Below are 25,480 nucleotides of genomic sequence, written 5' to 3' on the forward strand. Positions count from 1 at the left end.
GTTTCAAGACCGCCCCTATGGCGTAGTTAGAGGCATCCGTTTCCACTAGAAATGGGCGATTTGTGTCGGGCTGGGAGCTTGTGTGAACTCTGTCTTCAATCGTTGGAATGCTTTATCTTGTGATGTAGACCAGATAAAGGGGGCGTCCTTCTTCAATAGAGCTACGATCGGCTGAACAATCTCGGAAAAGGTAGAAATAAACTTCTGGTAGAAGTTGGCGAGCCCCAGGATAGATTGCACCTGTTTCACAGAAGTGGGAGCGGCCACGCCAGTATGGCCTTTACCTTCGAAGGGTCCATGCCAATTCCTTCTGGGCTAAGGATGAATCCTAGGTAGTGAACAGAAGTAACGTGGAACAAGCATTTTTCGGGTTTGGCTAACAGTTTGTTTTCACAAAGTCGTTGTAGTACTGCCTTTACGTGTTCTTCATGTTTCAGAGGATCTTTGGAAAAAATCAATATGTCATCCAGATAGACTATGACGAAAAGGAACAACATATCAGAGAACACCCTGTCCATAAAATGCTGAAAGACTGCGGGAGCATTGGCTAGTCCAAAAGGCATGACTAGGTATTCAAAGTGACCAAAGGGCGTTCTAAAGGCTGTCTTCCATTCGTCCCCTTCCCGGATTCGAATTAAATGGTAGGCACCCCGGAGATCCAGCTTCGTGAAAATTACGGCTCCTCTCACGGCTTCCAGGATATCCGAAATCAGGGGCAGAGGGTATCGATCTTTGAGGGTGCATTGGTTTAAGCCTTGATAGTCGAGGCAAGGTCTGAGTTCCTTGGTGTCTTTCTTGGGACCGAAGAACAACGAAGCACCCGATGGAGATTTCGAGGGTCTTATGGTGCCGTTTTCAAGATTGGTGTCGAGGTATTCCCAAAGGGCCTTTTTCTCAGGTTCGGAAAGGATGAACATTCGGCCGAAGGGAATTACAGCTGAGGGATCTGTATCTATGGCACAGTCTTCAGGCCTGTGAGGGGGTAATGTTTGGACTATGGCGGTAGAAAATACATCAGTAAACTCCTGATAGGACTCTGGAACTTGTATGATATTGGAAACCATGAGCAGTGTTTCTTGGTCTCTTGGAGGTTCTTTAGGAGTTATCGAGGAAGGGTCCAGGGATAGACAGTGGGACATACAGAACTCTGAGCCCAGGAATACTGATCCTGCTGTCCAATTGATATACGGATTGTGCTTTTGTAACCAGGGCATACCCAAAACCACGGGGTAATGGGCTGACTTAATGATGTCGAATGTAATCCGCTCTTGATGATGATTTATGGAAAGTTGGATCTCTTTAGTCTGCAGGCTTATGGGTCCTGAAGAGAGGGGTCTTCCGTCAATTGCTTCCACCGGCTGCATGGTGTTTCGTGTCTCGTGCGGAATATGATGACTAACAACCCAGTCTTGATCAATGAAAACTCCCATAGCTCCGCAGTCCACCAAGGCCAGAATGGGATAGGTTTTGTCTTTGGAGGGCGAGAGGAAGGCCTGTAGTATCACCAAACTATTTTGTCCAGGAGAGTTCAAGGATGGAATTGATGTGGAGCAAACTTCTCTCTCCCGACACCTCACTCCATCTAGGATCGGGAGCTGGTGTTTCCCGAACGCCGTGGAGGGGCTAGAGGGCATTCTCTAACAAGATGTTTATCCGAGGTACAATACATGCACAGGCCTGTGTGGATCCTTCTCATCCTTTCTTGAGGGGAAATAGGCCCACGGAAGGCTCCGATTTGCATGGGTTCCGGATCTGTGTCAGGGGTTGGGTCAGAATCGCTTTTAACAGAGGTCTCAAGGGAATTCTTTTGAAAAGGTGTCTTGGTCTTTCTCCTTTCAGCCTTTCTTTCCTGGATTCGAAAGTCTATCTGCAGGGCTAGATCCATAACAGCCTGGAAGGAACTAGGACGAGCCACCCGGGCTAATTCATCCTTAATGTCCTCGTTTAGACCCCTGCGAAATAGAGTGAAACTTGCTTCAGAGGACCAATCCGCTTCCTTGACCAATTGTTTGAATCTAGTAACGTATGTTAGCATTTCCTGGGTACCCTGTCGGAAATCAAGTAAGCGTTCTTGAGCACTAAAAACCTGTTCTGGGCGCTTGAACATAGTCTTGAGTGCCTTAATGAATCCATCATAATCATCCAGGAGGGCATCCCCTGAGTTGACTAAGGGCGTAGCCCAGGTTAACGTGTTCTCTGTGAGGTGCATGATAATGAAGCCCACCTTCGCCCTAGAAGTTGAAAAATAATAGGGCTTAGAGGTAAAATGCACCAAGCAGGAATCCAGGAATCCACGTAAGGATTTTGCCGATCCATCATATTTGTCCACCACTCCACCAAGTAACACACTGTCCTTGTTAGCGGGGTCGCGAGACAAAACTAGCTGCTTAAGCTCAGCATTCTCAGCCTTTAAGTTCTGTACTTCAGTTGTGAGCTCTTGCATGCCACGCATAAGGTCCTGGACTGCTTTCTCCATAGCAGTATCAGTGTCGGTCGTTTGGCGTCTCAAACTGTCGTAAATCTCCCCCCGTCTCACCTGGGATCGATTCTTGCTCTGTTCCGTGGGAGGATTCCTCTTGTGGACGGATCGGGTCTTGTATAGACTCGCTCGAGTCTCGTCCGGCTGCAGAGCGCGTTCAGAGTTCCAGGAAGGCCGCTGTTCCAGGATGTCCAGGAAAGTAGGTAGCGGTCACTAAGAATGGGGATTCCAGGAGTCGAATAGAGGGAAAGGGAGAAGGAAGGAGGAAGGAAACCAGGATCTTGGATAGAAGATTCGCCGAACAGCAAGCACACGTCAAGTCACTACCGAATGATAGCGTTGAGACGCGCGGGCCGCGGGGGCGTGGCCAATTTATAGGACGTGCCGTGTGCGACGTGAAAGCTGGTATGAGGCAAGTCGCTTGTTGCGGCCGGTGTCCAGTCAACTGGTCGAAAAAAAACTGGTCGACTGCAATTTGGTCGACGCAATTTGGTTGAAAACCAAATGGTCGAATTTTTTTTTTTATTTATATATTTATTTTTCGGGTTTTCGTTTAGTAAAAAAAGGGGTGTTTAGAGAAAAAAAGGGGGTGGGGGGGACCCCCCCAAAAAAATGAAAAAAAAGGGTTAAAATAAAAAAATAAAAAAATTCGACCATTTGGTTTTCGATCAAATTGGTTCGACCATTTGTCTGGTCGACCAATTTTTTTCGACCAAATGTCTGGCAACCGTTGCGGCCATGTTGGGAGTAACAAGGAATACAAGCCCCGGCGCGATAAGGACCAGGAGGTCCAGAAGGGGCAAGTTCTATGGGTCATGACAACAGGTGCAAATGTGCACGTTGAAAAGAAGAAAGTGTGCAAGAGGCACAATACAGAGAAAGTAAAGCAAAAGAAGGTGCAAGAGTGCACAACAAAGCAGAAGAACCCAGAGGGGTTGAAAGGAAAGCAAGAAGAGGTGCAGGAAGAACCTGAAGGTAAAATGTTAAAAGGGAAGCAAGAAGGGGTGCAGGAAGCACCTGAAGGTGAAAGGTTGAAAAGAAAGAAAGAACAAGAAGTAAAGAGAGGGGGTAAAGAACAGAGTGGTCACGCTTAGGAGGAGCAAAGAACCTGGCGTTTTCAAAGGTTTCTGACTCTACCCCATGAAAGAATTCTGTGTGAAAGAAACTGTGCATAAGAAAGAGGTGCATCCTGAAAAGTTGAATCTGTTTTGAACTTTGAGGGACAGGCATAGACTTGGGAAGGGAACCCTGAGGGGCCTTGAAGTAACAATGGGCCTCATTATAACCCTACCGGTTGCGGTAACAACGGTGCTGGTAAACTACCGGCACCGTTGTTATCAGACCGGCAGAGTACAACTTTGCGGGCGTGACGCCCTCCCGCCCACCAGGTCTGACCTGGCGGGTGGAACCGCACCCGCCCAAAGACTTTGACGGAAGCACCAGCACTGTTGGGACCCGAGTGGCTATGGGGAGTTTCATTTTCCATTGCCAGGTGCTGAAAAAAAGACACAACAACACGACTCCGGCGGAACCTGCCATTTTTACCGGCACGGCTAACGCCGGGGTCGTGATGAGGCCTTGTGTCTTTTTGGTTTTGTGAACTGAGGTCTAAACTTGGGGATTGGAACCCTGAAAGGCTCCAAAGTGAACAGGACGAATTGAAGCTTGGGGAAGGGAACCCCCAAGAGACCTAGAGAAATTCAGAACTTTGTCTACATCATTTTTGTGATATTGGCAGAACTGCACCTAAAGGTAAAGAACCTGAAACCAGTCTTGGTTACAATTTTCTGTTGAACCACCATTTTTACTTGTCAGAAAGTGAGGGCAAGCATAGGTTATGACACAGACGGATTTTGGATGTGGACTTATAAACATCAATGGCCCTTAGAAACTTCAGTTGAGGGAACAATCCCCTTAGAGTTAGGGCCAGGTAGGCATTACAACAACCCTATAACCAACTTCAATAAAGGTTTTCAGACTGTTGAAATTGAGTCTGTATCTCTCTTGATACCAAGACTGTCTCACAGACTTTTAAGGGAGTGTAGCTACACCGCTATCTTCTTCTGAGGATTAATTAATAGACCTTGTTTTCGAGTCTTGCATCACGTGTCAGTAGACCACGAATTTGTCCATTTCCAACCTTTATTTACTGCTATTTGATTTAATTATGCTGGGTGCCATTACTTCTCTTGGCCTCTGGAGACTTGGTCATTCCATCTTACATATGCTTTCTGCCTCCTTAATTGTTCAATACTTCTGCTTAATCTAAGAGAAATGTGCCCTTGGTTGATAGCTTATCCTGGTTAACTCCCTCTGTACCTTCCAATAATTTTGTGATGTGTCATCCCCAGTCTCATCCGAACAGATATTCCTTGTTCCTTGCACAAAAACTGTTTCCTCAGCGTCTTTCAGCCTTGCAGCCTTGATTCGTCTTCTGAGGTAGTTCTGACACGAGCCGACGTCCATCTTTTCAACATGAAGGCTTCCCCACTTTATAGTTTCTACTGCAGAAAGCTTATATATCTCATCTACCTTGCGTTTCTGCATATATACATTTGTTACTCATCTGATTACTTATCTTCTTTAGTATATATGATTTCTTTGTCTCAACGTACATGTTTCTCTTGTTACTTCAGTTTCATTATCATTCTTTAAGTATTCTTACGTTGTTTCAGTGCGTCATCATTTCTTCTCTTCATGACATCACTTTGCTCTGGTCTGATTTCATTTACAGCTCTCCTATGTCCAATGGTGTATGCAGACATCCTTCCGCCACCTCATTACGAGGGTACATCCGGTACGGTTGTCTGAGTGCATAACGTTCTCATATCTTTGGTGCAGTATTGGGATGATACCTGGTGCCATGCAAGAGTCTTCCTGCTTTGCTTTCTGTATGACAGAGGTGAGGGGAGGGCACTAGAGATGACATCAACTGCTTCTCTACAACTTCGGTCCCAGAGTCCGTTCCAACCACAAAGCCCACTGAGGTCATACAAATGGAGAAATGACGATAACAATTACAAAATAATCAGATAATGCTCCCTTTAATTCGTCGAAAGTGGACATTGTGTTGTCTGGCAACCAGGGCTCAAGTCAACGGACAGCGCGAGTGCACAGCGTCTGCCCACTTCAGAAAGGGTGGATGCCGTCCCACCTGTGTGTGTGTAAGGGAAATAAATGAACATTTGACCATTTGAACCAAACCCAGGTCGCTCGATTGGTGAACGAGACACTTGACCACAGGGGTTCCATGTGATAACGTCACTGTGTAAAAGTCGCCAGGTAGGCAACTTGCTTTCCTGCCCCTTCAAAAAATGTCCCCAAATATTCTACGAGGGGTATAATATTTTTAAGGTATTGTCCCCGATCTGTGCGCTACTTTAGATAAGGATAATTATCCACACACTAGTTAGGGTGCAAACCACTGTTTTTTTTTTATTATAAAGTAGACATGTTGTCCATTTGTGGCCAGCCGACACGTGTTTCGACCTCTGGGGTCTTTATCAAGGCTAGTGTTTCAGCCCGGATAGGCTGGTTAACTGGGTCGACGCACTGAGCAGCAGACACGCACCGACCCAGTTAACCAGCCTATCTGGACTCGTAATAAGCCCACAGAGGGCCATCACAGGAGCATATCTACTATAACCTACACTGGACAGAACTGGCCAGGACTCGTATTGCCTAAAATTGAAACACTACCCTTGATAAAGACCCCAGAGGTCGAAACACGGTGTCCTTGCAACTCCCGCCAATGTCAGTTTCGCCTGCAGGTGGCGTTCACAGGTACCATTCACACGTAACAGAAACCAAGACACACGTAAGTCATTTTCCAACTCTGGGTCAGTCCAATTCCAATCTCCCCATGCCCCCCCCCCCCCATTAACATCATATCCACTTCCTTTCTTCTCAACTGCAGTCCCTCCTACAACATAACAAGGAGAATTTCTTACACACACCAGCGGCATTACATTAATGGGGCATTCTAATTGATAGCACTGCTGCCAGGCCTTATTGGTCAAGTAAGTATTGTGGGTTCCTATTCTTTCAATCGTGTGTCTTATTGGGGCATCATTCTTGTTTACTTCTATACAGGTCTAGCTTCCACTGGGAAAGATCTTTGTGAGTGTAAGGAAATTCTTACACAATAGCCTCTCAATTAGCTCTACAATTCTTCTTGGTAGTGTTGGTGTTTGGGGGCTGGGGGAGTCAACACTCTGCAGCTCACCTCATCGGGTACAAGCTTAACATTTTCTGGTGCCATATTTTCCTTGTGACTCCACAGGAAGCAGAACATTTCATTGGCTGCTGCTCCTGCTCTGTCTTGTACCCACATGTCTTCAGTCTAAGGGAGTCTTATATTATGATCCTCAGGGAAAGAAGGTTTTGACCTGTTCTAGGTGTTCTTTGTGATACGGATATTCTTAAATTTGCCAGTCGAAAAACAATACTTCAGTCTTACTTTTGTTGGACTTGTGTTATTTGTTTCACAGTAAATCTATCTGTATTTTAAATCAGCGTATGGGAATTCCGTATCCTTGATATCAAGATGAAATTGTCTGGACAGAACAAGAAGAAAACTTATATTACATTGAAAGATGAATGGAATGTTGAGAGATGTTTAAGTCATACATACGTTGGGTAAATAGGCTGTGGCCAAAGAGACAGTCCTGTGTTACTCCCCTGCCATTGGTGAGTGGCCGGTTCCATTCCCCCCTCTAGCTGATCCTTAAGTGTCTATTGGTGTAGAGTTTACTGTGTTCAATATTTTGTTAGCTTCCATATAGCCGTGTAATGGTGTAAGGACCTTACCCATGTACATTTTTCAGTCTATGTTACGGAGGCTTATGGCCCTGTAGTGTTTCCCATAATGCAATTGGCCCCCTTGTACAATAGAACCAGGATGCCTTCGGACCCTGTCGCCCACCGCCGGTGCAGCCCCCGCCGGTGTGGAATCCCTGGCTGCCGGATGGGTCAATATTGGGGTGGGTAAGATGATTCTCCCAGGAGTCTGAAAGACCAGTCTCTGGGTGGTCTGTGGCGTTCTGGCACAATCATAGATTCCAGATCACCAGAACTGGAACTTTCCAGAAGGATTGTCTGACTCCCAGCCGTTCTAATACAGATGTTAGACTCATTTCTCCAAACACAGGCCAGGGTCTCTTCAAAATGTAAATATAAACTCAGCGCAATGTGGGATGGATATTTACCTTTTTCTCTCTCTTTCTCTCTAGGATGGGAAGAGCATCTTGGACAGGTATGTTATCTCCTTGCTCTCGTGTACACTCGATGGGGACTATCCTTTCTCCCATTTATGTCACATTAGAGGCCCAGGCTCCATCTTCACTAATGGGAGGGATAGACGTCCGCTAAGAGTTAATTCATATTACAGATCACACACTTGATCCTTAACCCTGGCATACCACCCACTCCTCTACCAGAGTTCAGGTTAAGGGTCCCCCTATCATCCTAACCCCACAGAAAGTCTCTTTCATATTATCTGTCTTTCACAGATACTTCCAGGCCCATCTTTACCCATTGAGGCCTTTCAATCTTCTGCTCCATCGCACAAGTACAACCCATGTTCACCACTGCTCATTGATGTCTCCCACTCCTTTACCTGAGCTTAGAGTGTGGGTCTCGTCTCCTGACGATTCTCCATAAGATGTCTCTCATTCTGCCCATCTCTCTCCCCTGGACAGTCCCAGGCCCATCTGTACTAAGTGAGGTCTTCCACCTTCTCATTTATTTATGGGGTTCACAAAGCACAAAGTTAGCTTTCACAGAATAGACTCCAGGCCCATCCTTGCAGTGGACACCCTGAGCAAGCAGCCCCTCTCCCTCCCACCCTAGCCACAAGCTCAGGAAAAGCCAACTCCAAACTGTTACAAAGCAGGATCCATCCTAAATAAAGCACCTACGCACAATCTACACCCTGCCATCCCCCAACCTCCTATCCCTGTGCTTTGCTCACAGGGTTTGAGGGGTGCCCTGTATTGAGTGTGGTAATACAGAATTCAGGCCTTTTGAAATGGTAATAGTTGTTTACACTCTGCCAGATCCCCACCTAGTGGTCTGAGCGCATCGGCATGTCTGAGGTTGGCCTATTGTGATCCTGCCCGGGGTGTCCAGACCTTGGCATGCAGAGGGAAAGGAGCAGGCAGGGGGAAGATATACAATTAATGGGAAAGAGGGTGCAGTTGACACAGATGAAAGAACACAGTATGCAGATGGGAAGACATGTTTTGTGGTAGCTTGGCTGCATGTGTGACCAGTTATGGCGGACCAAAGCTCAGGATTGAAGAGAAGAAAGGTGGACTGGGCAAGCTCGGAGTATTAATTCTGTGACTGGGCAAGCTCGGAGTAGTAATTCTGGGACTGGGCAAGCTCGGAGTAGTAATTCTGGGACAGCCAAGCCTTGAAGCTGAGTGTGACCCTGTCAAGAACAGACTGTTGGAAGGTCAATGTAGGTGAAGAACAAAGGGAAGGAAGGGGAGGTAAGGTCCACTGGACAAATTTCAGGGGACCTTGGAAGCCTGGCGCCCTTAAATGTGGGAAGTTCTTGAGATCCAATTGTGCAGTACTGGAAATGTCCCAATTGCAAATGGAGTTGATGAATTGCAATCATTTGAATGCAGAGCAAACTCCAGTAGCATAGGTGGACTGCTTGATGTAAGTGAGTCGGCTATATATAACCGATGGGAAACTAATAGACATCCCAGGGCAATGATGTGCAATGAAGTCCAGAGAACAAATAAGTCATAAAACATTAAAAGTTCAAAAGAGGTTATGCAACATAAAGAAGACAACCTTGCGCAGTATGTAAACATAAGAGCCGGTGAAAGACTTGTTGATCCCGAGGAGACTCGACATGTAACAATTAAGTCAACAGTTCTCTCCTAAAATAACAGGCATTGGAATCTATAAGGCTGTGCAACTGTAAATATATAAATATGGCAGCGATAGATTTACTTACTTTTCGGGTAAATCACAGGGAAGAGAAGCACAGATAATGCAACTCTGCACAGCTGCAATCAAACCCAGCAGAATGGTGAATTTCCTGTCACAAAGTTATAAAGGGCGAAGTGTGTAGAACATGGTGTTCAGGAGCGCCTAGAAAACCACCATGTAAACTTGGCACTGTGGTTTCTAAAGCACCTTTCAAAGTGCCCGCCCAGTTCAGACTATTTTACACGCTCTCTGGAAATAGTTCTTATGCTTGGAATCGGGGTTCACTATATGACTGGTGGGGTGACCTCCGTGGCTGTCCCCCCTGTCAATCCAGGAGCCCTTCCTTCACATCGTCCTCCCTGGTCACTTTCATGACAGAGGGGCCAAGTTCAGTAAGGAAGGCACCAGACCTCCACCTTTAGGGGTGCACAGTATTAAAGGGGATCATGTACCATGGCTCCCAGTCATTCAGCGATAAACCAACCCCCACTCACACTCTCTCTCTGACCACCCTGAAACAGGTGGGAATATTAGGAGGGAAGGGAATGACCTACAGCAGCAGAGACATTTACATTCAAAGTAAATTACAGGAATGAAAGCCTGAAGGGACATTGACATGCCATAGGTTCAAACACACAGATGGGGATGCCACTGTCAGGAGGTGCACAGGTACTCCCTGGGTAGGTTCGAGAACGGCTATGCTGATGTAAAGGCACGGGCAAACGCATACAGTAGGAGGGCAATCAAGAAGGAAGGACAGACAAGCGTCATGGATGTCCTTTAGAACACTCAAACTTCAGAGAATGATCCAAGGGTTTTTATTTTGTAGAACTCAAATCATTTAGCAAATTTTATACAGCATATAACTGAAATGTAGCACACTAAAGACCACCCCTCTCCCATCTGCAGTGGGCTTCCTTCTCCCTAGCCGAGGCTTCTCTATATCTAAGGTTGGCAACTAGAGATCGGTAACATCAACTATCTATAACTCTACAAGGTTTGAAATTCAGATTCGATGAGCAGGAGCTAAAACCAGCTCCTGGGTGTCAGGCATCATCCAGTAGACTGGAGCTACCGCTGGGGAACCAGGAGTGAGCACTCCAACTTCCACATGAGATGCAAACCTTAACTTTGAACCGATTAAGAGGCTGATTCATGGAATGAATGTGCGCTGAAAATTCCTGCGCAAGCGTGCGAATCGCAGCGCAAGTGCGAAAATCGCAGCGAAACCCGCGCACAACGATTCATGGAAGTCCGTGCGCATGTAAATCCATGGATGTGCGCTAAAATCCTGCGTGGCGCACGCTGGCGCACACATCTTCAAACAGCGTGCACTACGCGCACAGCGAAAGCGCACATAGCGAAGCGCACACAACAAAAGTAGGCATAACACGGGGCGTAACACGCGGAATGGGGAACAACGCGTGAAAATGTGGGCGTCACGGGGGAAGTACAGGAGGCAAATGCGCGGAACGCCCACACGCGCGTCTACAACACGTATTCATGGAATCGAACGGGGCTAACGCGTGCGCGAAAAAAGACGCGCTAATCCGGAAACATGTACGCCAGCAGGAAGACGGCATACGTGGGCCCGCGCAGCATAAAAGTGCACGCAAACAACAAACAAGCTCAGACACCAAGATGAATATACTGTTCCTCGCAGCAGTGGTTGTGGGATTCCGCAGGAGGAGGAGGATAGTCAGGCCCAGAATTTTTACACCCAGAACCAGCCTTTTTGGGATGCCTGATGACCAGGTGTATGGGAGGTACAGGTTTCCACCTCACATAATACTCGACCTGGTGAGTGAGTGGGAGGATGACCTCACATCACCCACCCTGTGCTCCCAAGCACTGAGCCCTTTGGAAAAGGTGCTCAATGTACTGCACTTCTTGGCCACTGGTTCATTTCAGCGGACAACTGCCATAGTGGGGGGGGTCTCACAGGCCACGCAGTCACGCTGCCTGCACCAGGTGTTGGCCATCATGACTGCACAGCCATCAGTCCGCAGGCACATATACCTGCCCAGAACACCTGCAGAAAGGCAGGCTGTCGTCCAGGATTTTTACAGGGTGGCACACTTCCCCAAAGTGCTAGGTGCCATTGACTGCACCCATGTGGCTCTATGTCCTCCCCGGGCAACTGAGCACATCTACAGAAACCGCAAGCACTGGAATTCCATCAACGTGCAGGTAGTATGTGATGCCAAGGGAATCATCACCTCAGTATATGTCACCTATCCAGGGTCCACCCATGACAGTTTCATTTACAGAATGTCAACCCTAAACAGGGACCTAGAAGCTGGGCAGCATGGCGATACATGGCTGCTTGGTGAGTATAAATGCCCAGGCACATGCATGCATGTCAGATACTGAGTAATGTCACAACCCCACTAATGATACCTATCATCACCTCCCCAGGGGACAGTGCCTACCCACTGAGCACCCACATGATGACCCCAATTCGGAACCCCACCACACCACCCGAGGTAAGATACAACACAGCCCATATTGCAACCCGGGGCATAGTGGAGCGCACATTCGGAGTGCTCAAGTCACGCTTTCGCTCCCTTGACCGCTCTGGTGGGCAGCTGCTATACGTGCCCCCAGTAGTGTGCAGGATCATAGTGGCAGCATGTGTCCTGCACAACATTGCAACACGCCGGGGCCTGCCGGTGGACATGGTGGTGCCCCCACAACCCCAACCGCAAGCATGCCCGCTGCGCATGGGAGGGGAAACCGCATGTGGTGAGGCAGCCCGTACGCAGCTGGTGGCTAATTACCTCACCTAAAATCACACCCCTGTGGAGTGCACACAGCCCTGGCACATACCAGCTGACAATCAATGATGATGACATAAGGGACAGTCAACTGTCACAACCATACCAGCCTGAGATTGGTGACCTGGAATTGTAACAGTGTGTGCATCCCTACCTCCCGAAAGACAATCAATGCTGTGTCACAAAAAACCACACATTTATGCTGCATGAATGACTACCCCCTTGCAAAATATAACATGAAAATAGCGCAATGTCACCCAACCCCTCCCCAGCTCCGCCACCCAACACACCATGGAATGTCATGCAATGTGAAAGCAAACAAAGCAATGCACAAGACCTGACAAGTGTCACAAAGTGCACTGTCCCAAATGGAAACTGCCCACAGACAATATGCTCCCAGTAATCAATAACAAACAGCACACATGAACAAATACTTACCACCAACACAATACAGCAACAGACCATGAAACATTGCAAAAACATGACAGTACTAAGTCAAAGTAGTGGTAGTCTTACAACCTGAATAAGCCAGCACATCAACCCCTTCCAACTGTAGAGTGTTGCTGCCACGCAAATGTGTCAGTGTACTACATACAACATGAACTCCATCTGCAAAGGAGACAGCCTTGTGAAGACATGAGGAAGGAACCTACAAATTAGGAAGAAGACATGGATGCACAAGCACATATCAATACACCATGCAGTGTACAAGACAACAACAATACCCACTAGGGATGTACACACAGTATTGACTACAGACTGCCCACACAGCTCATGGGAGCCCAATGTCACTGTGTAAGTCACTGTCACTTGGTCACACCCTTTGCAAGCCCATGTGAACGGGAAGCAGGAGGGGTGTGTGTGTCACGAACCCAAGCATCTAACCCTAACTCAGGACAAGCCTGCATATGCCCAGCTGGAATACAGTGGATGTCCACAGGAGCCACACAAGGCAACACACTGTAAAAAAATAAATAAAAAAAAATGGCCATGTGGGGGCCGGGAGGGGGGGGCCACCCAGGAGGTTCGAGGACAGGGTGCACACCAACACCCACCTGCGTGGATGTTGCGAGAAAAAAAAAATACCTCCATGGGCTCATGGCCTGCACGGCTATGCCATTGTGGGAGAACTGCTGTCGCTCTCTTCACCCTCTACTGCTGCATCAGGAGGTGGTGGCACTATGGGAGGCAGCCCACGCAAAGCCCTGGTATGGTCCTCCATGGCAGCAAGCATGCAGGTCTGGAAGGTCTGATTCTGGAGGATTAAAGTGCGAAGATCCCCATGCAGCACGTCACGGGTTGCCTGCACTTCTGCACGCATGGCCTCACGGGATGCCCGGATCTCCTCACGTGTTTCCTGCAGCTCAGCTGAGAGCGAACGTGTGAGCTGCTCCAGCTGCTGTTCTGCCCTAACATTTTGGGAAGCCTCAAGTTCAAGCAGACTCTGCCTGAGGTTATGGAGTTCCACCCTCAGGGTTTCCCTGTGGCCCTGTGACTCTATTGATATGGATTCACACAGAGTCTCCAGTGCCGCCCGTCGGTCCCTGTTGGACGCCAACATGTCTTCCCTGTATGATTGGCAAATGGAGTCTGTTGCCTGCTGTTGTTGCTCAATCTGCCTTTAAGGGGGGATAATTGAAGTGGCCACCCTCTCCATTGCCTGAGCCATCATTTCTACTGATGCTGCCTGTTGGGTTGCCATACCGTACATGGAGTTTTCCCATACAGTATTGCCTGGAGGCGCACTGCCACCGCGTCGGCGGCCACCACACCTGTTTGGGGCAAGGCGATCTGCACCTTGCTGTGCTCGCACTGCCTGAGGCTGCAGGACTGCATTCCCCCTCTGATCTGCTGGCCCAGGAACAGGATCAAATGCTGTGGAGTGTGACCCTGCATCCATAACCACCAAAGGCGGACCTACCAACACTGACATCCCCATAGTGGGTTCTACCCCTGGTGCAGGTGGGTTGGACAGAACAGAATCCCTGCCAGAAGCACTGACCTGCGACAGCACATAAGTCTCATCATCCGACTCAGCACCTGAATAGAGGTCTGGGGAGCTGCACCCAGAGGCACCCCTTGACAGTATGGTCTGCAGTACCAAAGTGTTTTCACCCACCACCACACCACGTCCCCCACTGGTGCCTGGTCGTGGCTGAGAATCCTCCTGGGTCTGCACCATCTCCTGAACCTCACCAGCATCAAGTGCGTCGTCACCTGCAAAAACATGAAATACAAGAAATGGAAACAGGCATGAGCACCATAGCACACACATAGGCCTGACAAGACAGAGATCCTGTACATGGTTTACACATGTCCCACATGACTATAATCCTGGCATGCATGCACTGTCAATGATTTTGAAGGGGAGTCAACCAGGCAGACCATGAGGACACCAAGATGGAAAAGCAACACATTCGCAGCATGTCGTGTAGCACTGGCATCACACATCAGCCTGTGAGTGGCATGTCCAATACACATACATGACACATGCCAGCACACAGATGTCATGTGCATAGCCATGGTAAATTAGACAACTACATCGATATGTCAGTGAATGAGTACTGTCACACATCCATGTCACATGGACATGATGAGAAGATTAATGCACAATAGTGTTGCAAAATATGCATGTGCCGCACACTGCAACACATCCAGTGTACAATTAGACATTGATTGTAGGCAGATGTACACATCAATGGTTGGTCAGTTCAACATGAAGGAAACAACTATCATGTTCCACATGCAAACAGGCCCTAAAAATAAATTTCAGCAGGCCAATACTCCCTCACCCTGAATGGTCTAATCATTCACATAACCAGGTAACTAAAGTGGCACAATCTGGGGTGTAAACAATGACAGAAGCATGTCACAAATGTGGCATTAGGGATGAAAAAAGCATATGAAAAATGGGATAATCTAAACAATCAGCCTGAATGAACACAGAAAAATCAGAATAATGTTGTTGCAAGATGATAGTTCAAGTGCAACAGCAGTAATGTGGGGCTAATTGGCTACTTTGGGCAGAAGGGATACTGTCATACCCAAATCAAAGGCACATTAATGTATTGGAGGAAGCACATGGGTGACCCATAACACTCAGGAGTACACACCCTCACCTGGCACTCAATCAGAACCCGTCACCCAAACAACATACACATGGATTACACACACATGCATGGGCACTCACCGGACAATGCGTCGTAATCAGGTAGATCTCCCACGCTTTGGATCTGTTCCTCTGTGACGAAGGTCCCAGCAACAGACTCATGTTCAGTGAGTTTGTTGTCCTCTGGTGGAGACCCACCGCCAGTCACCAGAGTAGCAGCATGATTTGAGGCCAGCTTGTTCTTTGCTCTGCGTTTCAGGTCATTCCACCGCTTGTAGCAATCATCAGCTGTGCGCCTCACAAATCCAAGGGCACTTATGCGGTCCGCGATGGTCTGCCAGTGTGCCCTACGTTGACCAGGTGTGGTCTTGCACCCTGCAGTCACCACCATTTTGCAGCTATGTGCCGACACATAGGTCACAAGTGCATCAAGTTCGGGGTCATTAAAGCTAGGCTTCCTTGACGTGCCGGACTGTGTAGCCGCGTCTGGGGTCTCAGCCTGTAGAGCCAGAGCACCCTTCTTCCTCTTTTTCAAAGGTGGAGCAGAGCCTGAGTGGCTTGCGCCGCTCTGGTCAGTAGGGGCAGAAGCACAGGTGGACTGGGTACTGGGAGGGTGCAAAGGCGCAATGACCATAGGTCTTAGTGCAGGCATTGGCTGAAGTGTGATGTTGGCTGGGGCAACGTCAGTTTGATGGACCAGGACCGACACTGTCCTGGCTGGGAGACTCAGAGCTGGGGTAGATAGAGCTGCAGCTGCCCCTGCAGCCTCCCCACCCTGCCTACTTGGGGCAGCAGATGACATCGCTGCCCCAGATCCACGTGGCCTGGTGACACCAACTTGCACCGGCACACGTGGTTTCAACTTGCTGACCTGGAAGTCAGCCTGGGAGTCATCCTGTGCCGGGTCAGGTGCCACAATGGGCTGGTCCAACAAGGGCTGAGCTGGGATGGTGTCAGCCACGTTTCCCTCAACCATGGGGGGGGAGCATGGGTGTCCCTGATTGGTCCTCCACACATGGGGGTCTAGGGGCACCCTGCAAATCCTGGCCACGTCCCCTACCGTGACCACCACGCCCACCTTTTGGAGGTCGGCCACCTTTGCCTCCCTTACCGCTTGGTCGCCTCCCAACCATGGCACTGATGTTGTGCGTATGGGAGTTGCAGTAAACAATTGTCCTGGGCAATTGGGGGTGAAAGGGGTAGGGTACTAGATGGAATTCGTACCCTAGTGCTCTAGCAAGGCTGTCTGTGACCCCTGGGGGAAGATGACGGGTCATGCAGCGCACAGGCACCCCGAAAACAAAAAGTAACGTACACGCAACCCCTCGTAGACCACGTGCGTGGAAAAATGAACCAGCACTACGCTGTGGCACCCAGAAACACAAAAATAAGCGTACGCGTGTAACACGCAGCCTACAATGACCTCTGAAGGGGTACGCGACACACGGGGCAAGCACAGTTGGTGAATGCGTGCGCGACTCACCGTCTGCCTGGAAAAATAACGTGAAAAAAACGCGCATGTGCGCGTTGGCAACACCCCCGCCAAAAGAAGAATTGTACGCTGTCTGAGGAGACAGGACAAAAGAAGAAGTGAACGCTGTTTGAGGAAACAGGCCCAAACAAAAAAAAATGGACGCTGTCAGAGGTAACAGGGAGTACGAACTTGAAACGCTGTGAAGTAATTGCGTGTGAACCGACAAGAAGTACAGAATTCACCCACTCGCTCTCCACGAAAAGCACGTACAAGGGAATGGGGTCCTACACGTACCTTTTAAAGCGGCCCACACGTACAGCATCACTTATGCGTGTACGCGCTAAGGCCCTTTCCTCCAATTACACGAGCTGACACTCGGACGTGCAGTTTTTTGGACGTGTACGATGAACATGCACCCGTGTTGATGGAAACGCCCGCGCGCGTCACGTCACTTACACGTATAGGCCTTTTCCTCGTATTACACGCATTCACACGCGGACGTGCAGTTTTTTCACGCGCGCTGAACCACTATGCCCACGTCACGAGGGAAACGCCCGCGCAAGTCATGTCACAGAAGCGCTTACGCGCTAAGGGCCTTTGGTCCAATGAAACCGCGTACGTGTGCTGACGCGCTTACGCGCAAAGGGCCTTTCCTCGAATTACACACTGACGTGCAAGATTTTCACGTGCCAAATCACTCCGTGTCAAGCTGGCCATGCAACAACACACGGAAGACCACGCTCCTGCCCAGAAGGCCGAATGACTGCCCCCCAGAGCCCCGAGCACGCTCCCACCTGCCATCTGCTGCTGCCTGCCTGCCTGCTGCCCACGTGCCCTGGTATTTGGTGCCTGCACATCAGCCAGGGTTCCAGTTGCTGTGTCCACCCCTGCTGGAATAGAAGCCTCCGGACTGGGATACCATCGCTCCACAGTCCAGCCCCAGGACCCAGTTGCCCACCCACGCCTGCCTCGGGGGTCGCCATGTCGGGGCAAACACCATCTGAGACCACTGGAGACCCCCAGCCAGAGAGGCAGAGGGCCACCAGCTTCAGTGTGAAGGAAGTTGGTGTCCTGGTGGAGCATGTCCTGGGGCAGTATGATGCCCTCTTCGGAACATCACGCGCCAACAAGGAAGGACGGGAGAGGATCTGGGACGTAGTGGTTGCCATCAACGTGAAGGGGGTGGCAACCCGCGACATCAAGCGCATCAAGAAGCGCTGGGAGGACTTCGGGTCCAGGACCCTCCACAAGGCCCGGCGCCTCACGGAGGGGGGCCGGGTCAGCATGAGTGACATCCAGATGAGGGTCCTGGAACACGTATGCCCAGCGCTCCACGCCCAGATCCTTCGGAGGAAGACCTGTCTGGAGTTGAGCGGTAAGTGGCCAAGCATTGTTGTGTGAGACAGGGCATGTTGCAGTGTGCTGGTAGTCTGATACTTGCCTGTATGTGTGACATGGGCCATGTATGGATGTGTGTGCAGGGACATCATGTTCATGCATGTGAGACCAGTAATGTACGAACCACATGGTTGGTGCATGAGTTCCAATGCAACATGGGGAGCTGTATGGCAAATGCACACATGAAAGCATGCCAGTGTCTGTTCTTGCACATGGTGGGGGTGTGAGGGATGGGTGCTGCTGTCATGTACATGTATGGTGCACATGTGTGTGTGTCTGAGAAGTGTGTCTGTGACTTTGATACGCCATGGATTCATGACACATGCCCGTGATGATGTGTACATTCACTCATGCAGTGCGGTCACCATTGTATGCACTGTGTCTATCCACTGTGTCTGTGGTGTACAAGGCATGATGCATGACCCTCCGGTGATGTGTGTGCATGGGATCAGTGTGAGCCATGATGCATGTGAGTTTGAAGGCAACATTTGGATTAATAGAGGCCCTTGTACATGGATGCTGATGTTGATTGCAGGCGCCTTGCCTGTTTATGCATGTGTGTTGCGTGCATTCACCCATGTGTTGTGGAAGGACAGGATGAAAGTGACGTTAGACACTGCCACTCATGTGTTATTGCTTCCTGTCTAGGCGAATATTGTACTGTACCCTGATGCTTGTGTTCTATGTCTCCCTCTACGCAGCGTCAAGTGAAGAAGAGGGCGGAGACGGCGCTGTGGAGCCAAGCGGCGGGAATGCCTCCACTGGGCGGCGAGGCAAGGCCCAGCCACCCTCCCAGGACTTGGCATCATCCGGAAGCGAGGGGGCTAGTGCCGCGTCTGCCACTACGGCTGTGGCGGAAGGGCCGGGTGAGCCCCCACAGGGGCTTGCAATGGCGGAAGACGGTACGGAGACATCCAGGTTGGTGGTCTCCACAGAGGAAGAGGAGCCCGCTACTGAGCCGCACATGGGGCCTGGTGGGGGTAGTACCACTGGTGCAAGTGGTGCAGTCCAGGGCCAGGGTCAGGAGGCAGCACAGGTCACTGCGGAGGGGCCTGTGCATGTCCCTGTCCTTGACCCTGTGACTGCACCACCATGCACCAGCAGGGATGCCCCGTCCCAGGCCCGTCCGCAGGTAGGGGAGAGTGCCATGTCATCTGCCTCTCCACTACCTGCGGACGAGGGGTCCAATGAACGTATGGGCTCTGTCCTGATTGATGTTGCGTTGCGCACACGTGACATTTGTGATGACGTGCGTTCTTCCTGGGTGGAGAACATACGCCATCACGAACAGCAGCGTCGTGACGTGGCACTGCTGGGAGGGGCCCTGGTTGGTGGGTTCCTACATGTGACGCGCACTCTGGCGGACCTTTCCTCCTCTGTGGAGACTATGCGCCAGTCGTTCTCCGTGCCGTCTTCCGGCCCAGATTCCACCAGGGCCCCCTGTGGACCTGGCCTGACCAAGACAGCCAGCTTGGTGGAGATTCCATCCCTGCCACAGTCGGGAGTCGGCGGTCCAGCATGGGTGGACACCACAACTGGAGACCAGCTGATGGAGGATGTGCAGGCATCATCGGACAGGGCACATGGACAGCAGCAGCAGCAGCAGGAGCAGGCTCTAGGTGGGAGCAATGATGGCTAGGGGCCATCGACATCAGGGGGGCAGTCATCGGCCAGAGGGCAGGAAAACCCTGGAATAGATGTGTCTTCCGTGTGGCTGCGGTTGGGCCAGCATATAGGTGCGGAGCGGCGGCGGGCAGAAGAGGCGCGGCTCACCGTGGTCTGGGCAGAGTTCTCCATGCGTCGGGCATTGAGGCGGGCAGAGTGCCTCGAGGCGATTCGCAGGGAGTTGGAACAGGCCATGAGTGCCTCCCTGCGAGACCTCGGGGCCAGGACAGAGGCCCGCCTCTAGCAAATTGACATGGAGTTTGGTGATGCCCTGGCCGAAAACATCACTGAGTGAGCCGCAGGACTTGCCCGTCGCCATTGTAAATAGTTTATAGTGTTAGGTTTCCTTTTTTTTCTTTATTTTGGGGCTTTTGGACTATGCCCCACACTTTTGTAAATATTTTTTTTTTTAGGTAGGTTATTAGATAGGTTTCATTTGTTTCGTTGGGCTCATGGACCCTTGGAAATTTGATTGTACATAGTTGGACGTTGGATTGATTTTGTACATGGATTAATGGATTTTTCTTTTGGACAATGGATTGTACATAGTTGGACAATGGATTATTTTGAACTTTTTCTTTTGATTTCACCATAGATCAATGGATTTTGTTTTACGTTTCCTTTGGATTTGCGTTGGTGGAGGGAGAGTTTGGACTATTTTTCTTTTGGATTTCTTTGTACTGGTTATACTTTTCATTTACTCTTCTTTTGCACATGCTTTTCATTTCATGTTTGCTATTTTGTTATGCTTTCATTTTATTGATTTATTTTTGTACATAATGCATTTTCATATTTTAGTTCCATGTGTGGGATTTGCTCATTGGGTTAATGCATGTGAACATGTGGGTTTACACAATCAATGCCAACGAGTATGTGTGTGTGTGGCGGACATGTGTTGATGTACATAGTTGACTTTTGGTTTGTGTCTTGAGATGGGCATGTCAGTGTGGTTTTGATTGGGAAATCATTGCATCTCAGTAATGGGGTGGCGTGCTGTGGTATTTTGGTGTAAAAGTGGGCCGTGATTGTGCATCTTTATTTCATGTTAGGGGGGGGACATGAGTGGGGGCCTGCAGGCAGGTGCCCCTCACTGATGGGGGGTGGGGGTGCAGGGGGACATGTGTGGGGGCTACTGGCAGTTGCCCCTCACTGATGGGGGTGGGGTGCAGGGGGACATGTGTGGGACATGAGTGGGGGCCTGCTGGCAGGTGCCCCTCACTGATGGGGGGTGGGGGTGCAGGGGGACATGTGTGGGGGCCTGCAGGCAGGTGCCCCTCACTGATGGGGTATGGTGGTGCAGGGGGACATGAGTTGGTGATCACTAGTGCAACGTGATACGTGGCCTGGCTGGGGGGCATGGCCATGGTGGACGGGCTGCCTGCGGGACATGTCCAGGGGTGCAGGGTAGTCCCCTGTGGTGTGGGCTGCCTGCAGGGGCCGTGGAGGGGGTAGAGGGGACACCTGGGAGGACCCACACTGCCAATTCACGTGTAGGACTCCCTGCGCACCACACTGGATACACGTAACCCGCTCTGAGAGCAAATTCGCTTGTGAAAGTTCCCGCGCATCCCAGTAACACACGTACCCCGCTCGCACAGGGCCCATCGCGTGTGAAAGTTCCTGCGCATCCCAGTAACACATGTACCCCACTCGCACAGGGCCAATCGCGTGTGAAAGTTCCTGCGCACCCCAGTAACACACGTAGCCCGCTCGCACAGGGCCAATCGCGTGTGAAAGTTCCCGCGCACCCCAGTAACACACGTACCCCGCTCGCACAGGGCCAATCGCGTGTGAAAGTTCCCGCGCACCCCAGTAACACACATACCCTGCTCGCACAGGGCCAATCGCATGTGAAAGTTCCCGCGGACCCCAGTAACACACGTACCCCGCTCACACAGGGCCAATCGCGTGTGAAAGTTCCTGCGCTCCCCAGTAACACACGTACCCTGCTCGCACAGGGCAAATCGCGTGTGAAAGTTCCCACGCACCCCAGTAACACACGTACCCCGCTCGCACCGGGCCATTTGCCTGTGAAAGTTCCTGCGCACCCCAGTAACACACGTACCCCACTCGCACAGGACCATTCGCGTGTGAAAGTTCCCATGCACCCCAGTAACACACATGTACCCCGCTCGCACAGGGCCAATTGCGTGTGAAAGTTCCCGCGCACCCCAGTAACACGCGTACCCCGCTCGCACAGGGCCAATCGCGTGTGAAAGTTCCCGCGCACCCCAGTAACATACTTACCCTGTTTGCACAGGGCCAATCGCGTGTGAAAGTTCCCGCCCACCCCAGTAACACACGTACCCCGCTCGCACAGGGCCAATCACGTGTGAAAGTTCCTGCGCACCCCAGTAATACATGTACCCCGCTCGCACAGGGCCAATCGCGTGTGAAAGTTCCCATGCACCCCAGTAACACACGTACCCCACTCGCACAGGGCCAATCACGTGTGAAAGTTCCCACGCACCCCAGTAATACACGTACCCTGCTCGCACAGGTCCAATCGCGTGTGAAAGTTCCCGCGCACCCTAGTAACACACGTACCCCGCTAGCACAGGGCCAATCACGTGTGAAAGTTCCCGCGCACCCCAGTAACACATGTGTACCCCGCTTGCACAGGGCCAATCACGTGTGAAAGTTCCCACGCACCCCAGTAACACACGTACCCCGCTCGCACAGGGCCAATCACGTATGAAAGTTCCCGCGCAAACCAGTAACACACGTACCCCGCTCGCACAGGGCCAATCGCGTGTGAAAGTTCCCGCGCACCCCAGTAATACACGTACCCCGCTCGCACAGGGCCAATCGCGTGTGAAAGTTCCCGCGCACCCCAGTAATACACGTACCCCGCTCGCACAGGGCCAATCGCGCCGGGGTGTACATGTATTCAGAGGTGTGCGCAGGGAGTTTTACTGGCGTTTTCATGGTTCGGGGCCTGTGCGCCATGTACAGGATTTGTGCGCTGTGCATGGCGCACGGGGAGGGGTTGGGGGCGTAACTGGCGCTGTTGCAGGGTCGCTGCGCCACTCTGCACCACAGCTGGTTTTGGATGCTAAAATCCATGAATACGCTGTGCACGGAAATGGATTTTAGCGCACGCGGCTGGCGCAGAAAGTCGCACGCGCACACTGTGCGCCAGCCGTATGCGCCACTTGTGCGCTGAATTCTATGAATTATCCTGTAAATATGCTCCATTATATTAAAATGCCGTCCTAGATGTGTCCTAATTCTTCTTTATTTTCATTCTCAAACACTGAAAGTTAATGTCACATATGCATGCCTGTAAGGCACCAATTGGCCTGCGGAGCCAAAAGTAGCTACTGGTAACTCTTGGTTTAAGCTAAGCAGGCCTCCTAGGGTAGAAACAGGAGCTAAATAGCTCTCAGCAATTTCAAACCATGTTCTATTTAGGGTGATTACCTGAAGGCCTTAGTTTTTTCTATCTTATTCCCTCTGTGGCACTTTTAAGGGGAACCTATCTGGACAACTCCCCAGGGTGTGTATTGCAATGTGGTCTTTTGCCTTTCCAAATACCCAGTTCCTCGAACGCTGGGCTTTCACATCCTTGTGTTCCTTTTGCTGATGTTTCTTCTCCTTATTACCTCTATCCTCTCCATTCCTCTTTCCCTTCTCTACTCCCTCCTTGTGTCCCTCTGATGGTCAAACAATCTCCTAGCTTCAACTCTCCTCTTTCCACTCTCCACTCGCACCCTCTGGACTTCTACTCTCTACTCTCCTCTCTTCTCTCTCTCCTCCCAACTCTCTACTCACCACTCCTCTCCACTCTCTTCTCCCCTCTACTCTCCTCTTCTTCTTCATTCATGCGCTTTTACACTCATGTACTACTCTCTATCAACCAACACCTCACCCGCAACAATTTCCAGTGCAGTCCTCTCAATGCTCTGCTTCACTCTCCTTCCTCGTCTAGTCTCTATGTCTGGCTAAACTCCAACTGGCCTCACCCAAACACTGGCTTCTCCTTCTGTCTCTTGCTGGCTCGTTCCAGCAGGTCTCTTATTTATCAAAGGCGAGGAACCCTCTATATCTAGTGGGAAATGTTACTCATGCCATGTATCTCCATTCTGAGGCTCCATTTCCACTTTTACTAAGGGACATCGCCTCTTCCTGGTATCTCACAGTTGAAGCCTCTCTCTACTTATCTTTCGATGCCTGCAGTTATTTATAATGTCCCTGTCTAATTCTTAGGTGTGGTGAAGTGAAGGATTTGAAGCTTACGAAAGATGCTCTTAGAGTGACGCAGACACTGCAGAGCACCAAACAGCCTTGCCTACTGGAAGAGCTCTTGGAATTAAAAGGTAAAGGAAGAAAAGAGTGTAAGATTATTTATTTATTTATATACAGGAGAAGCAATGCTCTTTTGATCACAAAAGAACGTATAATAGATAAGAAATCAGATTCGATGGGAAGCAGTGAGCTTCTTACAATGGAGTGAGTTTGAGGGACATTCTGACCAGGTTGTGGAGGGGACTAAATGGAACAGTCACTGGGGACAATACATAAGTGGGCATACATAGATTAAGGACAACCAACATTGGACATTTTTAAGTGCTGGTAGGCGATACGGCCAGCTGTGCACGGAATGTGACCATGATGGGTGAAGTGCTAGAATGGAGGCAGAGGAAGTGAGAGACAGAGGCAAGTTAGAGGTGAGGTAAAAACTTTAGCTAGCAGGCAGATGAGAGGTAAGTTAAGAGGGTAACTCAGAGACAAGGAGGTAGGCTTTTAGTTTGGTTTTGAACAATGGTTTTGAACAATTCCGTGTGGACTGTTTCTCGGATGGTTGGGGGAAGACAATTCCTTGCAAGTGGAGCAAGAAGAGAGAAAGAGCGGAAGCAAGAGGAAGCACAGGGAGGGTGAGGAGCTATAAGGGTATTCAAGGAGGCAGAGCGGAGATTACGAGGGATCTACATGATAACTGCACATTGGAAATTGCAAATCCGAAAACATCGAATTGCAAAATCCTGTTGCGCAGTGATCACATAGATCACTACCCGCTATCCCGCATCCCCCTGCACTTACCTATTTCGACTGTCCTGTACCCATTCAGCACCAGTTCTCCCCACTAACGTGGGTTGGAGCTGGCGCAGCAGGGTGCTTTTTTCTATTTTCTTTTTTTTATTGTCCCCTGCTTCCCATAATCCTCCCAACACCCAAAGCCCATAATACCATACTAGGGGGCGGGGCACACCTTTGCAACCACCGCTCCCCTTCTTTGGTATTATAGGCTTCGGGCTTTTTTACCATGCCGAATGCACACCAAATGCGCATTCAGCTTTTTTTATACGACCTTTTGGGTCGAACCGATTACGAGAAGGCTTATAGAGTTGGATAGAGGAGGATAGATACAGTGGTGCCTTACTGTGGATAGATTTGTGAACCAGGAGATGAAATGTAAATCCGGCCCTGTTTTGCATCATCAGCCATCCAACCTGGTGATGGTACGAGAAAGTAGGTGTGAAATGAGGGAGCACAAAGAGAGTCCTGGTAGCGAAGTTAATTATCTTGTCGAGAGGACAGAAAGCATAGTTGGGGAGACCAAAGAGGATGCTGGAACAGTAGCCCAGTTTAGAGAAGACCAGAGTGGTTGAGAGATGATTGGCGGTGTT

General features: G+C 50.1%; 1 protein-coding gene across 1 annotated transcript in view; it reads left to right on the forward strand.

The window, feature by feature from the left end:
- The window catches only part of LOC138521861 (E3 ubiquitin-protein ligase TRIM39-like), a 159,100-nt gene that overhangs the window by 48,177 nt on the left and 85,443 nt on the right, over positions 1 to 25,480 (forward strand). The window contains exons 4-5 of the mRNA XM_069635007.1: positions 7,711 to 7,733; positions 24,060 to 24,169. Coding sequence (XP_069491108.1) covers positions 7,711 to 7,733; positions 24,060 to 24,169 — 133 coding nt within the window. The remainder of the gene's footprint in view (positions 1 to 7,710; positions 7,734 to 24,059; positions 24,170 to 25,480) is intronic.

The sequence above is a fragment of the Ambystoma mexicanum genome, chromosome 13 (genome assembly GCF_040938575.1).
Source record: "Ambystoma mexicanum isolate Mex_15411 chromosome 13, UKY_AmexF1_1, whole genome shotgun sequence".
Taxonomy (NCBI): Eukaryota; Metazoa; Chordata; class Amphibia; order Caudata; family Ambystomatidae; genus Ambystoma; species Ambystoma mexicanum.